Genomic DNA, 13389 nt, shown 5'->3' on the forward strand with positions numbered 1-13389 from the left:
ACAGTTGAGGATCCTGCTCAGGTGGCTAACAATCTAAACGAGTATTTTGCATCTACATTCACACATGAGGAGTTATTCAGGAAGGAGAATGATGTAGGTAAAGTAAACATTGGCAGTGAGCTGGATGATTTTGTAATAACTGAGAGGAAAGTGGAGGAGAGATTGTTGAGGATAAACATAAAAAAGGCACCTGGGGTGGATGGGATCTATCCAGTTATATTAAAGGAGGCAGCAAAGGAAGTAAGCAAACCCCTAGCCATAATTATGAGAGCTTCTTTGGACTCAGGGGAGGTACCCATAGACTGGAGATGTGCAAATGTAACCCCAATTCACAAAGGAGGATCAAAGGCTGACAAAAGTAATTATAGACCTGTTAGTTTAACTTCTGTTCCAGGTAAAGTAATGGAGGCACTGGTTAAAGAAGCACTGCAGGATCATCTAGACAAGAATTCAGTTATAGCTCAGACGCAGCATGGTTTTGTTAAGGGCAGGTCTTGCCTGACCAATTTGATTGGATACTATGATGTAGTCACAAAAGAACTGGATGCAGTGAATAACTTGGATATTATATATTTGGATCTTAGAAAGGCTTTTGATACTGTTGCACATGGAAGACTGCTGCACAAATTGGAGCAGTGTGGCATTGGAGGCAAATTGCTGCTATGGATAAGGGGATGGTTGAGTGGTAGAAGACAGAGAGTGGTAATCAATGGACACTGCTCAACGTGGACTAATGTTATTAGTGTAGTTCCTCAGGGTTCAGTGTTGAGTCCATTGTTGTTTTCGGTGTTTATGAATGATATTGATGATGGGATATCAAGTTTAATGTCCAAGTTTGCAGATGATACAAAGGTTGGCAGGGTTGTTAAGGACACCACTGACACTATGCTGCTGCAACAGGATCTGGAAAGGTTGAACAGATGGGCTGAGAGGTGGCAAATGAAGTTTAACATTGACAAATGTAAAGTACTACATATGGGAAACAGTAACCTCAGAGCAACGTATCAACTCTGCGGTACTACACTGACAGTGGTGGAGAATGAAAAGGACCTGGGGATAATTGTGCAGGCAGATATGAAGTTCTCTGAGCAGTGCAGACGGGCTGCAAGAGTAGCTCATGGAGTATTGTCAATGATATACAGGAATTTTTCCAGCAGGGATAAGGAGGTGATTATTCCATTGTATAAGGCAATGGTCAGGCCACATCTTCAGTACTGTATACAGGTCTGGAGGCCTCATTTCAAGAAGGATGTAGAGCTGGTGGAACGGGTATAGAGAAGGGCAACAAGATTAGTGAATGGAACAAAGGGTTGCTCTTACGAAGAAAGGCTTAAGTTTTGCAAATTACAGAGTCTGGAGACTAGGCACCGGCGAGGTGATCTGATAGAGGTGTATAAGGCTTTGAATGGTTTGAGCATGCTCAATGCCAATGGGATTCTTCATCTTGCTCAGAATAATCAGCTCAGAGGGCATAAATTCAAATTGAGGAAGGACGGATGTCGGATAGATGTGCGGAAATTTGCCTTTGGCCAGCGGGTTGTTGGCTGGTGGAACCGACTTCCATCACTTGTTGTTGAAGTTGATAGCCTAAACAAATTTAAGGCTCAACTGGACAGGTATTTCGAACGAACGGACGGGTGAAATGGGAGTGGTGTTTTTTTTTTTTTTGGCTGATGCTGAATAAGCTTGCTTTCTTGCATCATATGCCTCTACTAATGCTAATGCTATTAAACCACCCATTACTTGCCACGAATCTGGCTTGGGGTTCGCCGTACTTATACTTAATATCTTTATAAATACTTCTTGCTTTTGCTTGAAAATGCCCATTGGACTCAGAGGCACATGCTTCTAAATTTGATTTACTATCCATATTATTAATAGCTTTTCCATCTTCGATATAGCACCTGAACACTGTTTTGTGATCACTGTTGATCTTAAGTGCTTTGATCCTTTGACATGTTCTTTTATAAGTGCACTGTTCTTTAAAACAATATGCACTGTTGAAGCAGTGAGACTTAATTCCCTTGCAATAAATGACAAACTTTGTCCTGCTTCGTACTTCTTAATCATTTTCATCTTCATTTCTAAATCAATTTTGTTTCATTTCCTGGCACTGCCAGCACTTGCACTTTCCGTTGGACTCTTTCCCTTCATCATTGTAATACATAAATAGGAATGAAGAGAAGTTTCTGAAAATTTGTTTTTTATATGATTGAATATTTCAGTGAAGGGGAACACATTTCGCCATAATACCGTAATGTAAAAACCCACAGACAGGGCTGGATTTTAGTACTCATAGGCCCTAGGCACTTTTATTCTAAAATGTGCTAAAAAAGGGGGCAAAATGTTTCTTCTATTTAACACTTTGACTGCGAATCATGTCAATTAATGATTCAATTTTCAACTATAATAAATGATAAACTACCTCAATTGACGGAGCAACCATCACTTAGATTCTTCTTCTTGTTTCGAGAAGAGTGGCTAGATGGCACATGCGTAATGAATTGAAGCTCCTAGAGTCAAATGCAAATATCATGCGTAGAAATGGTTCTCGAAAACTGTTTTTTTCCCCCTTCCTTCGTAGGCCCTAGGCACTGTGCCTACGGTGCCTAGTGGGAAATCCTGCCCTGCCCAAAGAATTTCAGTTATCAGGATTATCATAAATGCAATAAGATCGAGTTTACTACACGTTTATAACAGAAAAGCCCAATAAACTGGAAAGTGCAATTGTTTTTAGGTCATGACCTCAAGAAACATGCTTTAGAAAAATATCACAAAGCATTCAAAATTGATTCTTATAATGGGAACATGTCATAAACTTGGATTTCAGGAAAGCTTTTGCTACTGTTGCACATGGAAGCCTGCTGTACAAATTGGAGAGGTATGGCATTAAGGGTAAGTTGCTACAATGGATAAAGGGTTGGTTGAGTGGGAGAAGACAGAGTGTGGTAATCAATGGACACTGCTCTTCGTGGACAAATGTTATTAGTGGAGTTCCCCAGGGTTAGGTGTTGGGCCCAATGTTGTTTTGTATATTTATCAATGATATTGATGAAGGTATATCAGGTTTAATGTCCAAGTTTGCAGATGATACAAAGGTCAGCAGGGTTGTTAACGAAAGTAAAGATAGTATGCTACTCCAATTGGATCTAGATAAGTTGGGAAAATGGGCTGAGAAGTGGCAACTGAAGTTTAACATTGACAAATGCAAAGTACTGCATATGGGTAGCAATAACCAAAGAGAACTGTACCAACTGTGTGGTACTACACTCAAGGAAGTGGAAAGTGAAAAAGACTTGGAGATTGTTGTGCATGTCAAATATGAAGTTCGCTGAGCAGTTGTTGTTGTTATTTGGTTCTTAGGAGCATTAGCAACTAAGGCCATATTGCTCCAGGAATATGCGGTGGTCATTTCCTGACCTTTCCGCATCCTCCATATTTGGTGGTCACAGCTCGAACCCTGGTCTGATCAAAAAGCGTGTCCTACGCACTGCTGCTCCTGCCCACCTGGCTATGGAGGCGCCCTTCGCTGAGCAGTGCAGATGGGCTGCCAGGGCAGGTCATGGAGTCTTGTCAACAATATATAGGAATTTTGCTAGCAGGGACAGGGAGATGATTATCCCATTATACAAGGCAATAGTCAGGCAACACCTAGAGTACCATGTACAGGTCTTGAGGCCTCATTTTAGGAAGGATGTAGAGTTGCTAGAACGAGTACAAAGAAGGGCAACAAGATTGGTGCGGGGATCAAAGGGATGCTCTTACCAAGAAAGGCTTAAGTTCTACAAATTGCAGCACCTGGAGAGTAGGCACCTGCGAGGTGATCTGATTGAGGTGTATAAGGCCTTGAATGGGTTGAGAAAGCTGAATGATTATGGGATTCTTCCTCTTGCACAGATTAAGAATCTGAGGGGGCACAGTTTCAAATTGAGGAAAGACAGTTGTAGAATAGATGGTGGAGAGTTACCTTTAGCCAGAGGGTAGTTGATTGGTGGAACAGACTTCCATCTTTTGTTATGTAAGTTGATAGCCTAAATAAATTTAAGGCTGAGCTGGACAGGTATTTGGAACGAATGGAGAGGTGTTTTCTTTTGGTTTTTTTTCGCTGATGCTGCATAAGCTTGCTTTCTTGCATTGTTTGCCACTGCTAATGCTAATATGATAAAGATGAAAGTGTAGTGCAATTTCCAATTTAAATATGATCTTTTAGAGAGATAAATAGCTTAGTAATAGGGAAATTTTCAACTTCCAAGGACTTGGAACGAATTACAAAAAAAAAAAAAAAAAAAAAAAAAAAGAAGTTATTCGGTTCACATTAGGGTATTTCACAATACCTCCATTTATCCCTACAGATGCAAAATATGTTTCCATATCTTTTTCAGTTTGCACTGGCCTGCAAAAACTTACGTAACTTTGAATTTGTGTAAGTAGAATATTACTTAAGTCGGGCAGTTCCTGTACTTGCCCACCCCTAAAATATTAAAAAAAAAAAAAAAAAATTAATTTAAAAAATATGACTTATTTAAAATACATTTCTGGTACACATTTTAGTAAAAAATTAAAATTGAGGTTATAAAAATGACAACCAGTGGGGCAACAACCGTGCTGGAGCACGGTATCTGTACAATGGCATGACAAATACTTAAGTCTTGCAAAAGCAAGATGATAAATGGATTGGAATAATCAAAGCATAAAATCGAAAATGTAGGCAATTATTTAATCTTTCTTTTGGTGCCCCTTTCAGCTTTTAACCTGAGGCAAGAACCTCATTTGTCCCACTCTATGCACAGCCCTGCTGTTGTGCATGGAAGACTACTGTACAAATTGGAGCAGTATGGTATTAAGGGAAAGTTGCTACAATGGATGCATGGATAGATGGATGGTTGAGTGGGAGAAGACAGAGTGGTAATCAATGGATGCTGCTCTTTGTGGACTAATGTAATTAGTGGAGTCCCCCAGGGTTAAGTGTTGGGCTCACTACTGTCTTGTATATTTATCAATGATATTGATGAAGGCATACTGGGCTTAATGTCCAAGTTTGCAGATGATAGGAAGGTTGGCAGGGTTGTTAATGACAGTAATGGCAGTGTGCTACTGCAACAGGATCTAGAGAAGATCAGCAGAGAATTGACAACTGAAGTTTAACACTGAAAAATGCTGTTTGTTTGTTATTTGGTTTTTAGGAGCATTAGCAACTAAGGCCATATTGCTCCGGGGATATGCGGTGTACATTCCCTGACCTTTCCGCATCCTCCGTATTTGGTGGGCACAGGCTTGAACCCCGGTCTAATCAAGAAGCGTGTGCTATGCACTGCTGCTCCTGCCCACCTGGCTATTGAATTGAGAGGCGCCTGAAAATTTCCATTACTGCATATGGGTAGAAGTAACCCCAGAGAAACATACCAACTGTGTGGTACTACACTTAAGGTGGTAGAAAATGAAAAAGACCCGGGAGTAATTGCGCAGTCAGATATGAGGTTTTCTGAGCAATGCAGACAGGCTGCCAGGGCAGGTCATGGGGTTTTGTCAATGATATACAGGAATTTTGCTAGCAGGGAAAAGGAAGTGATTGTCCCTTTGTATAAGGCAATGGTCAGGCCAAGCCTTCAGTACAGGTCTGGAGGCCTCATTTTAGGAAGGATGTCGATTTGCTTCAGCGTGTACAGAAAAGGGCAACAAGATTGGTGAGGGGAATGAAAGCATTCTCTTACCAAGAGAGGCTTAAGTTCTGCAAATTGCAGTGGCTGGAGACTAGGCACCTGTGTGGTGATCTGATTGAGGTGTATAAGGCCTTGAATGGGTTGAGCACACTGAATTCTGATGGGATCCTTCCTCTTGTTCAGATTACGAACCTAAGGGGGCATAAATTCAAATTAAGAAAACAGATGGAGAATAGATGTGCAGAAATTTGCCTTTAGCCAGCGGGTGGTTAATTGCTGGAACAAACTTCCATCTGTAGTTGTGGAAGTTGATAGGTTGAATAAATTTAAGGAGGAACTGGACAGGCATTTGGAGGGAATGGTGTGATTTTTTTTTTTTTTTTTTGGCTGATGCTGCATAAGCACATATACTTGCTTTCTTGCATCACATGCCACTACTATTACTACTATAAGGCAATGGTCAGGCCATACCTTGAGTGCTGCATACAGGTCTGGAGGCCTCATTTTAGGAAGGATGTAGATTTGCTTGAGAAGGGCAACAAAGGTGTGTACTTACCAAGAAAAACTTAAGTTCCGCAAACTTCAGCATCTGGAGACTACGCACCTGCAAGGTGATTTGATTAAGGTGTATAAGGCCTTGAATGGGTTGAGCCTGCTCAACCCATTCAAGGCCTCTTTCCTCTTGCTCAGATTACAAACCAGAGGGGGGGGGCACAGATTCAGAGTGAGGAAAGACAGTTATAGAATAGAAATGCAGAAATTTGCCTTTAGCCAGTGGGTAGTTGATTGCTGGTTGAAACTTCCACTGTCATTGTGGAAGTTGATAGCTTAAATAAATTTAAGGAGGAACTGGACAAACATTTAGAGGAAATGGATGAGACTTTTTTTTTTTTTTTTGGGTGATGGGTAGTTGATTACTGATAGTTTTTTTTTTTTTTTTTTTGTTAGTTGTTGGCGCATTGGCTTCTGTGGCCATATTGCACCTCCCAAGGTTTTTGCATTTTGTACTCTGATACAAGCCCGAGGCGGGATTCGAACCCGCGACCTTTGGGTTGCCAGGCAGGCACTTTACCTACCTGGCTAGCCCGGTCGGCATTGCTGATAGTGATTAAGTAGTAGTAGAGGCATGCGATGCATGTATCACATGCCACATACCTTGCTGCAAGAAAGCAAGCTTATGCAGCATCAGCCAAAAAAAAATAATAATAAATAAATAAAAAATAACTACTTCCACTTCACCCCTCTGTTTGTTCGAAATACCTGTCCAGCTGAGCCTTAAACTTATTTAGGCTATCAACTTCCACGACAAGGGATGGAAGTCTGTTCCACCAACCAACCACCCGCTGGCTAAAGGCAAATTTCCTCACGTCTATCCTACATCTGAAAAGATTTCAGAAAAGATTTCGATGCTGTTACACATACTGTAGTCATGCTTACAAGTTAGTGCAAATGCATCAGATCTGTTCGCAGCTAACTACTAAATAGTTATAAGATTGGCATCATTATGTGTATATCTCATATTGTGAATACCTTCACGAGTTGCCATGATATTGCACTACCTCGAATAAGTAACTCTTCACCATAGGAGAAGATTGTTACTTATTCTCAGCAGATGCCATCACCCAGATGGCACTGTCTAACTATGCAACTTGAGGCTTTTGCCCTAAAATGAGACGTAATTCATATTGTAGTCATATTGCACTGACATCATGGATTTTTTATGGAGCAACTGACCGATGCTATTAGATACTATAACACAATAACAAAGGGTCTGGATGGAATAAAATAATTTTGATATTGTACACTTAGACTTCAGTAAAGCTTAATCCTGTTCCACATGAAAGACTGCTGTCCAAACTGGAGTGGTGTTGCATTAGGAGCAAGTCACTGCTACAGATAAAAAGATGAGCGAGCAGGTTGGGTGCAGGATTTCATGAATGAATTGCGCTAAATTAAAACCATACCCAAGTAATTCAACATACTTTTCCAGGCCCGCTTTGTAGAGACCAGGCATTCATAAGTTTTCAAGCTGGAGTTGGGCTTATACCTGTGAACCACCCTGATTAAAGAACACACTTACATACTAGTGTTTAATGATATGTACAGAGCATCTAAATATATATAAATATATCTTGTATATAAATCATGTATATACTTTGATTACATAATCTTGAGACTGTATATTGTGTGTAATTAATAAATGAATGGGGGGGAAAAATGTCAATGAGCACTGCTCTTCTTGAACCAATGTTATTAGTGGAGTCCCACAGGGTTCAGTGCTGGGACCATGGTTGTTTTCAACATTTATTAATGATAAGGCATAACAGCCTTTGATGTCCAAGCTTGCAGATGATATAAAGGTTAGTTGGTAGGGTGGTTAATGACAGAAATCAGAGTATGCTACTGCAACAAAATTTAGAAAAATTAGGCAGATGGCTAAGAAGTGGCAACTGAACTTGAACGTCAACAAATGCAAGGTACCTCATATAGGTAGAAGTAATGCCAGATTAACATACCGCATGGTACCATACTCAGGATAGTGCAAGGGTGGTCCCAAGATTTTTTAGAGTTTACTAAAGTAGTTAAAGGGAGGGTAACTCATAGGAATCAGGCATGATCTTGCATAAGCCAGTCAAGTTTGCCTTCAGGCTATCAATTATGGCATTAATTCATTACCAAGCAAATTTCAAGTAACCATCTCAACTCAAAATACATTTAACAAAAAATGGTCCAACAACTTTTAAACCATACTAAAGCAGACCAATGGGGATTTTCCTACAGCCAATAGTAGCTGCTTTATTTATTCACTTCTTCATTCATATAAAAGTTGACCACTTGGAAAACAACACTCCCTTCAGGATATCAGTTTTATATAGCAATAGTATTCCCCATATAGTGAAAGGAAGCCACAGGCTTTTTCCTGGGGGAAAAAAAAAAATTAGATAAGAAAATAAAAATATTATGTGCTTCCCTCTACACATAGATAACTATCTGGTTGACCTCTAAAATTATTCCAACTGTCAGCCTCAACTACATGCAAAGGCAAACCCAGTGCTTTTTTTGTAAAATAATAGGTGCGGTACTCATTCTTTGCTCTCAGAAAAAATTGAAAATTAAAGATATGAAAAGTACTCTAAAATTTTTTTTCCTAATATTGTTACTTTAGTAGTAATGTTTTTAGAATAAGAACAACAAATTAAGCATATTAACATAGTTTATTAAGCATAAATTTATTATTCAAGTATATAAAAAAATAAGTAAACTCTGAGTAAAATAAGTAAAAATAAATTCATAATAAAAAGTTTTCGTAGAATATTCCAAATTTTCATTAAGTTCTCATCGGACAACTTATGCCGACTTCTTTTCTTCCTCTTTGTGTGTCGGTTCCTGGATGACATTTCCGAAGCAGCCACAAATTAACATATTTTATTGGATTGAAGTGGGTCAGTGGTGGGCCTACAGTTTTAAGAAACCGTTTTGTCATCAACGAAGCTGTGGTTGGGCTGACAATCAGATTCATTTGTGAAAATCCTCATTCACATTCAGTCGATGAAATTGGTATCGTACTCAATGAGCACTGCACTGCTCTTCTTAAACCAATGTTATTAGTGGAGTCCCACTAATAACATTGCGTTATCAAAGCATTCACCAAATGCTTCAATTCTTCTGAAACCTTATCAATTAGGTATCCCCGAAATCCATCTCCTTTCATTTAACTGTAACCTAATTGAAAATTTTCTAACTTCACCAAATGCCAACAATTCATGTTTAGAAGGATTAATACCTAAGGATGTTGCATATTGCAATTATGCTTGCATCCAAATCTCCAAGTTCATTTTCTGCCTACGCCAAAGTTTGCAACAATTGTAAAGCAGTCATCAATCAGTCAGTCCAAACCAGATTTTGAACAGGCTAAGAAGTAGAAAACTTGTTTCTTGTCCAAACAGTAGTCTGGGCTCTTGCCAAGCTAAAACTATTGGCCAAAACTTTTGTATATCTGTGCTCCCACCTCTGTTAAAACCTAATGGCTCAATTGCGACACCTCAGATAAAGTTGACCTGCTAGCATCCTGCTTTTCTTATAAATTTTGTATTGAAGACCTTGGTAAACCACCTATCATTCCCAGTACACTCTACCCTAATGCCTGCTGTGGTTTTCCATTAATAAGAAAGCTGAACAATCATGATACTAAGGCAGCTCCAGATCCCAATGTTATTTCTCCACTTGTTCTCAAAACCTGTTCTTCTGAGCTTACTCCTGTTCTCTGTTGCCTTTCTATGCTTCCTTATACCACAGGAGTTTTTCCTTCTGCTTGCAAATTTCCACATATCCAGCCAGTTCCCAAAAAGGATGACAAATCCCTCCCATTCAATTTTCATCCCATTGCACTTCTACCTTTCTAAAATAATGGAGAAATCCATTAACCACCAACTCTTAAACCATATTGCCAGTCTCTCAATGATCGCTTATATACAATCCATCAGCACTGATCCCTGGTAATATACTTGTTTATATAAGCCATCTATGTACAAATTCAATGGAAAAGTTTGGTGAAATTCAAGAAGTTGATCCTGAAATTTCATTGTGTTTGGTATAAAGGTCTTCTAAATAAGCTTCCATCTTTTGGATTGTCAAATGTTTCTGTAATTAGGTATCTCACTTTCTCTGACTGCTTACTGTAGATGGCTCTCCATTATGTAATTTCTCCACTAATTCTCCCAAAAGGTTCAGTTCTTTCTCTCACTCTTTTCCTTTTATATATTAATGCCTTTCTTCCATTGACTGATAATCCTACAAATAGTTTTGCTGATAATAGCACATTTTATTGCACCTTACAGTTTGAGAAACCTTGCCCTGCACAAACAGCTTCAGCTTCTCAAATTTTCACTACCAATTCCTTAAATTTCTGATTTCCAGGAAATTCTCCAATGGGGCAAAGATAACATTTAAATTTCAATCCTTTTAAAGTCAGTCCTGTTCTTATATCTCACAAAAAGTCATGTCTTCATATATATATATATATATATATATATATATATATATATCTGTCTTGGCATAAGCACATCACAAATATTGCTTCTCTACATCTGAAACACTGGGTTGTATCTTTCTATATTACTTTTCTTAACAGTTATCACTCTGTACAAATCTCAAAACTGCCCCACCATGGAATACTGTTCCTACTTCTGGAGAAGTGCCTCATAACCTCTCTAAGGCTTCTAAACTCCATTCAAAAGAATGACAGTTAGGTTAATTAATAACTCATCTCTTACAACATCTCTCCACTCTTTCTCATAGACATTCTGTTTCTGCTGCATACCTTTCTATAGATCCTTGCATGGGCACTGTCCTCTGAATTGTGCTTCTACAATCCCCTCCTCTTCCAAACCAGTCCAAACACTTGCCACAATCAGTCAACATCCTTTTACTGTCCAACTTCAAACTCACAGAACCAACTTCTTTTTTACTTATTCCTTCAACTTTTTGTTCTCTGGAACAACATCCCTTTACATGTATTTCCTGAAAATTACAATCTACAGAAACTGTTCTTGTCAACAAGTATCTTCTTAACCTTCAACTCACACATGGTACTAAATGCTATTGGTTCTAATACCTTTAGTATTTTCAGTTTTCATTTAAAAAAAAAAAAACTCCCAAGGACAATCAGAAATGCATGGAGTGATAACCACATAAATTTGATTTCAATCAAGTGCATATATCATGCTCCAAAAAATGTTCAGCTAGTGGTGAATCTTCAACATTCACCTCACAGACTTAAGTTAAATGATGGTACTTTAGGTATACCAGAAAATGGTAATATATGACCCTGAACTGAATCAGTTCAGGGCCATATATTACCATTGTCTATGTTAATATATATTACCATCAAGAAATGAACAGGGGAAGTCGATTTTCACTGAAGAATCAAGGAGCACAACTAAAAGAATTTTGGGAACTAATAGAAAATTTACCCCCGGGGGCTCACATCTAGTGAGTATGGGCTTGGCACACCCAGAGTCCTGAGCTGGATATCATCATTCTTCTCTTTCTTGGTGATTTCCTTCTACTTCTCTCTCTCTCTCTCTCTCTCTCACTCAGGGATTTTTTTTTTTTTGGCTGGTGCAGCTTCCTTGCACTATATGGCTAGTAGTAATAAGAATAATAATCTTGTGACGTTTACTTTTGGTCATCATGTTGTAGTTCACCAGAATGAATAACCACAGTAGTCCAGGTCAATAGTTTTGGTAGAATTTCAAAGTGGAATCGAGTAGGCACTTCAGTGAATGATTTTTTCATTATCATTTAATGAGCATTTTTTTTTTTTTTTTTTTTCTCCTCAGTATCATGCAATGACATTTCAGGGTCTAGGTTTTTGATTAGTTTTGGATAGGGTGAGGACTCTTTTGTTATAACTGTGTTACAATCACATTTGAGCAACATTTTTCTTTAAAATTTCCCCCCATACTTTGTCTGGGCCCAGATATGTTGATCATGTTCAAGCCCACATGATTAGTGAGTGTATTCTTATTAAAACGATTAATTGTAAATTCCTGACTTATAGGATCATACTATAAGCAAAACTTTGGGGTAGGATTAGAAACTAGAGAACAATACAAATGCAGTAAAACGAAATGAAGTGAACTGCATTAGTCTAAGACTTGGTACTCAATAGCCATAGGCCACTTTCAAAATATTACTAAACTTGGGAACATCAATCAATTGCAAATAACCAGAGCAAAGTAATGCCAGCAATATACCATTTTGTTATTTATAATCTGTCACAAAATCAAATGTCAAAAGTTAACTCAATACCTATACAATGTGTATGTATTTACGTAAACTGACAAGTATGAAATGCGAACATTCCCTGTCACTTTTCATACGTGCGCAATCATTTGTGAAGTTCAAAGGGGTGAACAGAGGGGACAAAAACTGAAGTTTCTGCCACAAGAACGTGCTGCTAATCTGTAGCAACTCGATTACGTTACGCATGACACAGAAGATTACATATCATACTAGATAACAGAAGAACACCTAAAGCATTCTTCCAATATGGGATAAGATTGTATTGCAGTAAACAGCTTTAAGTAAGCTGCAAAAATTATTTTCTAAATTGAACGCAAAATTAAATGGAAAGAAATTACTCTAGACTATTTCATTTAAGTTTCCATGCCAATAAAGATATACTTTCACACAAACATAAAATGCTTACCATTTTAGTTATATTTATGACAAGCTACCTCTTCGTGAAAACGTGTTCTGCGTCTGAGAACGAACTATAAATTCTATAACATATGTATAAAACCTGACAGCACAGCGTGTCAAAGTTCTATTGGCTCACTTCACACTTTTTTATGAAAATTAACGAAGGTCTTGCTCCACTTAATATGGTTTATTCACATGGCTTCACAAACATAATTTACAGCCACATGTAATGCATAATCCCCACATACATAAATGATCGCAACTCCGATATTGACAATCTTTCAACTATTCTAGAAACTGAAAAAAAAAGTTTAAAAACAACAACATTCAATTGTTTTCTGTTACATGGTGGCATTTTATTCAAAGAGAAAAATATTGTAACATATGATGACTAAGAACGTATTTCTTAATATTTATTATGCTAAGAGCTGGTTTAACGACTAGGCAAACTTGGCGGTTGCTTAAAACAAAAATTTTGGTTGGAGAAAACCTCAGTCACATACGTTCATTCCTCAATGACAAG

General features: G+C 38.2%; 1 protein-coding gene across 1 annotated transcript in view; it reads right to left on the reverse strand.

Moving 5' to 3' along the window:
• LOC150087712 (endoplasmic reticulum chaperone BiP-like) overlaps positions 1-13028 on the reverse strand; it is a 69274-nt gene extending 56246 nt beyond the window's left edge. Inside the window, exon 1 of the mRNA XM_090369913.1 lies at positions 12874-13028. Within this exon, the coding sequence (XP_090226039.1) occupies positions 12874-12876 (3 nt within the window). The 5' untranslated portion in view covers positions 12877-13028. The remainder of the gene's footprint in view (positions 1-12873) is intronic.
• Between the last annotated feature and the right edge of the window lie 361 nt (positions 13029-13389).

This window comes from Mastigoproctus giganteus, chromosome 3 (assembly GCF_048544385.1).
Source record: "Mastigoproctus giganteus isolate SK-2022 chromosome 3, ASM4854438v1, whole genome shotgun sequence".
NCBI lineage: Eukaryota > Metazoa > Arthropoda > Arachnida > Uropygi > Thelyphonidae > Mastigoproctus > Mastigoproctus giganteus.